General features: G+C 47.7%; 3 protein-coding genes across 3 annotated transcripts in view; 2 read left to right on the forward strand and 1 right to left on the reverse strand.

Annotated features, from left to right (window-relative positions):
• The window catches only part of LOC136938032 (beta-1,4-mannosyl-glycoprotein 4-beta-N-acetylglucosaminyltransferase-like), a 3,219-nt gene extending 465 nt beyond the window's left edge, over positions 1 to 2,754 (forward strand). The window contains 9 exon segments of the mRNA XM_067231245.1: positions 1,157 to 1,422; positions 1,424 to 1,508; positions 1,511 to 1,608; positions 1,610 to 1,648; positions 1,651 to 1,800; positions 1,802 to 1,891; positions 1,893 to 2,280; positions 2,283 to 2,482; positions 2,484 to 2,754. Of these exon segments, the coding sequence (XP_067087346.1) occupies positions 1,157 to 1,422; positions 1,424 to 1,508; positions 1,511 to 1,608; positions 1,610 to 1,648; positions 1,651 to 1,800; positions 1,802 to 1,891; positions 1,893 to 2,280; positions 2,283 to 2,482; positions 2,484 to 2,594 (1,427 nt within the window). The 3' untranslated portion in view covers positions 2,595 to 2,754.
• The window catches only part of LOC136939424 (zinc finger protein 883-like), a 51,226-nt gene that overhangs the window by 2,157 nt on the left and 45,272 nt on the right, over positions 1 to 3,797 (reverse strand). The gene's annotated exons all lie outside the window — the stretch shown is intronic.
• The window catches only part of LOC136938042 (ras-associating and dilute domain-containing protein-like), a 10,581-nt gene continuing 9,758 nt past the window's right edge, over positions 2,975 to 3,797 (forward strand). The window contains exon 1 of the mRNA XM_067231257.1: positions 2,975 to 2,995. Within this exon, the coding sequence (XP_067087358.1) occupies positions 2,975 to 2,995 (21 nt within the window). The remainder of the gene's footprint in view (positions 2,996 to 3,797) is intronic.

The following is a 3,797-nucleotide window of genomic DNA, read 5'->3' on the forward strand; positions in this document are numbered from 1 at the left end:
AAAATGAGAAAGAGAAAATAACTACATGTACTTTTATTTGGAGTTTAATTGTAATTTGGTTTTAAGTTTTATTTGAGAGTTGTATCAGAGCCCTGGCATACTGTTTGGGATAAACAGTTAGGCTGTGATAATGTTGGTATTATGAAGAGGGTTATTATAACATTCAGTTCCTGAAATAATTTTGGGAAGACTCATCAAGTCTGATAAATTGTGGTTATGATGGTTTGAGCTAATTGGCTCGTTTTGAGCTGCAGCAAAACGAGTTATGAAGTTCTACCTATCTGACCTTTATAGAAAATATAGTTGGGAAAATGTTTGGTTAATAGCTACATAAGAACATTATTTGGTTTATATTTCACTTAAGAAGCATAAGGATTCTGGTTTGGCATAATGAAAATTGCTTTTATCATATCTTTGATAAAAAGAGGTGTGAAAGGAGGGATTTATTTGAACTTTAAAAATATCCACTTTAAATCCTCGAATGGGTTCTTGATTTCATATCTGTGTTTAATCATTGGTGTTCGACTGTTTGCATCTCATTTGACTCAGTCACTGCTTGATCATGGATCATGGGAGATAAGGTGATGCTGGGACTATTTCAATTGCATTGTATATGATATGCTGGGGAAGGGAAAGATAGCCAGTTGGACTTCGTGAACCAGCCCAAACTCTGTTGCGGGTAGGGAAACGTAGACAACCCCAAAGCTCTGTACTTGTTGATTTCCAACTGCTGCATTAAAGCTGATATTATCGGACCTCTGCGACTCCATACCACTCTTTCTAGAACACAGATTTGTGTCATTGAATACTATCATTACATATTGGAATAGGACACATAGATATATGAATCCTTCACTGCTAAATGAATAAATGTAAATGTAAAACGATAACAGGAGTCAGGGGAAGGAAAAAAGAAAGAAAGAGACTGCGAGATGGTGCCCGTGCATCACTTTCAGGTAAGTCCATGTTTAAGAAAATAAAACCAGTGTGGATGGTCGTTACTCTTGTTTCGCATACTGATGCTGCACAAGTGAACAAGTACCCTATAGATGACTAGGAAAGTCACTACAGTTATCATAGTGTGTGTCGTGGATGAAATCCCATCCTAAATGAAAACATGGTTATCATAGTGTGTGTTTTGTGTTTGCTCCTGCAGGGTGGAGGCTGGGCAGCCGCACAGTGCTGCTGTTCTGCTCTCTGGGCGTGTGCGTGTTCTCCCTCGTCTGCTGTTACCAAGCCCTCTGGCTGAGCCCACGCCTCCAGACACAGGCCCCCCTTGCCCCCCTTGCCACCCCCTTGCCCCCCTTGCCCCCGCCCCTGTCGGCCAGTTGTGGGTGGAGCCAGACGGGTCACCCTCCCCGACCCCACAGAACCAATGGGGAGATTCATAAACGTCACTTCCTGCTTCAGGAAGACTCCACCCCCCTACTTTGTACGCACCCAGTCTGGGGCGCTGTGCTTCAGAGACGGGATGGAAGAACCCGCCCCCCCACCGCCCTCCCCCCCCCGGTCCGTCCCCTCCTCCAGAGGCCGGGGATCCTCCCAGGAAGGGTGTCCGTCCGAGGTGTGTGTGCAGACCGGGGTGGGCACGGCCCTCACTGTGGTGTCCCCCACCCTGGTGCAGCACTCCAACCTGGCCACCACAGAGGGCGCCTCCTGCCCAGGGAGGTGCCTCGGCGCGTCATCAATGCCATCAACATCAACCACGAGTTCGACCTCCTCCACGCACGCTTCCACGAGCTGGTCTCGGCCGTCGACCTCTTCCTGGTGTGCGAGTCCAACTTTACAGCGTACGGCGAGCCGAAGGAGGACTCCCTTCCTGCGCATGCTGCTGAATGGCACCTTCAACTACGTCCGTCGTAAGATCCTCTACGTGTTCCTCGACCACTTCCCCCCGGTGTGGCCGCCGAGACGGCTGGATTGCCGATGACTACCTCCGGACCTTTCTGACGCGCTCAGGCCTTTCCCGGCTGCGCGGGCAGCGTCCCGACGACGTCCTCATCCTCGATGACGCCGACGAGATCCCCGCAGCCGCCGGCGTGCTCTTCCTGAAGCTGCACGATGGCTGGACCGAGCCCTTCGGCTTCCACCTCCGCAAGTCCCTCTACGGGTTCTTCTGGCGGCAGCCCGGTACTCTGGACATCGTGTCCGGATGCACGCTGGCCATGCTGGACGCCGTCTACGCCGGCGACGGCATCCTGCTGCGGAGGCGGAACTACTACACCCTGCCAGGGTTTCGGGAGTACGAGCAGAGCGCCGGGCGCCGGCTGGCTCCGTGGTCGCTGGCAGTACCGTCCACTACGCCGGCTGGCACTGCTCCTGGTGCTTCCGGCCGGAGGGGATCTACCGCAAGCTGGTGTCGGCCCAGAACGGAGACTTCCCCCGCTGGGGGGACTTTGAGGAGAAGAGGAACCTGAGCTACATCCGGGAGCTGGTCAGGACGGGCGGCTGGTTCGACGGCTCGGTGGAGGGGTACCCTCTGACTCGCCTTGGGGGATCACATGTACGCACCAGAGTATGTTCTGCAAAACTTTCAACAATATCACTACTTACTGAAGAATCCATATGCTGCACCAGAGAGGGAAAACATATAAATGTTGATCTCATTGCCTTTGGGTAAACGTTTGGCTGCTATTTTGATCAAAAAGTGACTCTTTACTAATCAACATTTTACTTGTTTACCTTGTTTTAAAACACAAAGGGAGGCCAGTGTTTGATGAACTGTACAGGTTTGGCCGCTACAATGTAGCCTGGGATGGGTTTCCAACTTTGAACTCTCAGGTAATCCACAAAGAAACTTCAATATAACAAAACAACGTATCTTACAAACATGAATGTAGCTTTCTTCAATAAAACAATTACATTGTTTACAAGACATTTATCATTTCATATTGAAATAAATAATAGAGGAACTTACATAGGTAGAGAGAACAAACAGTTAAAGTCTAGCTCGTTTCCCTGCCTCCCGGTCTCAATGCCACACTGCCATCTACAGGTAAGGGGAAACGATGTCTGTAAATGAGCCCCTGGATGTGTTAAAAGTGGGATTGAACCACCTGTTTATCACGTTGATCCACCTACCGCTAGACTAAAGCAGGGGCGGAGCCAGAATAATCATTTTGAATAGGCCTAGAGAAATATGGATATGCATTTTTTCTGTTTTTAACTTATTTACTTTGCGATGTTGCACCACGTATTATTTCATAATACAATCGTTTTATATGAGTGTACAGTGGCAGTTCTAGACAAATTCTACTGGGGGGGCCAAGGGGGGGCAGTGTTTAATCAGAGGGGCACATTAAAAAAATGGAAAAAAATGATATTTAAACATTAAATACTTTAATTTAGCTTTACATTAAAATCATACAAACGGCTCTGGCTCTCCCTCTTCCAGCTCCTCAGCTCTCTCAATACCTTGATATGTTTCTCTAACTGTTTTATTTACTGGGGCAAAAAAGGCTGCAATGTCCCTTCCTCGTTTCATGATGACTACTAGAAGAAGAAAAATGAGTAAAAAAAAAGGGACATTTTTACAGGGGCACTGGCCCCTGTAGGCCCTGTGTAGAACCGCCCCTGTAAGTGTATATGCTACTATGCGGTTCTTAATACTAACTACTTACTAACCGAACGGTCGAGGTTAGTAAGTTGTTTATTATATGGCATTTTTAGGTCTTTTCATTTTGTAAATGAAAATACATGGTAGGCTAATTGTAGCTCGCTCTCAAGTCTTCTCACAGTGTGTTTCAGATGTTGCCTAGCAACCAATTACTTTTGATAGAAAGCGGACAACACGGTTC

This window comes from Osmerus mordax, chromosome 3 (genome assembly GCF_038355195.1).
Source record: "Osmerus mordax isolate fOsmMor3 chromosome 3, fOsmMor3.pri, whole genome shotgun sequence".
NCBI classification, from domain to species: Eukaryota; Metazoa; Chordata; class Actinopteri; order Osmeriformes; family Osmeridae; genus Osmerus; species Osmerus mordax.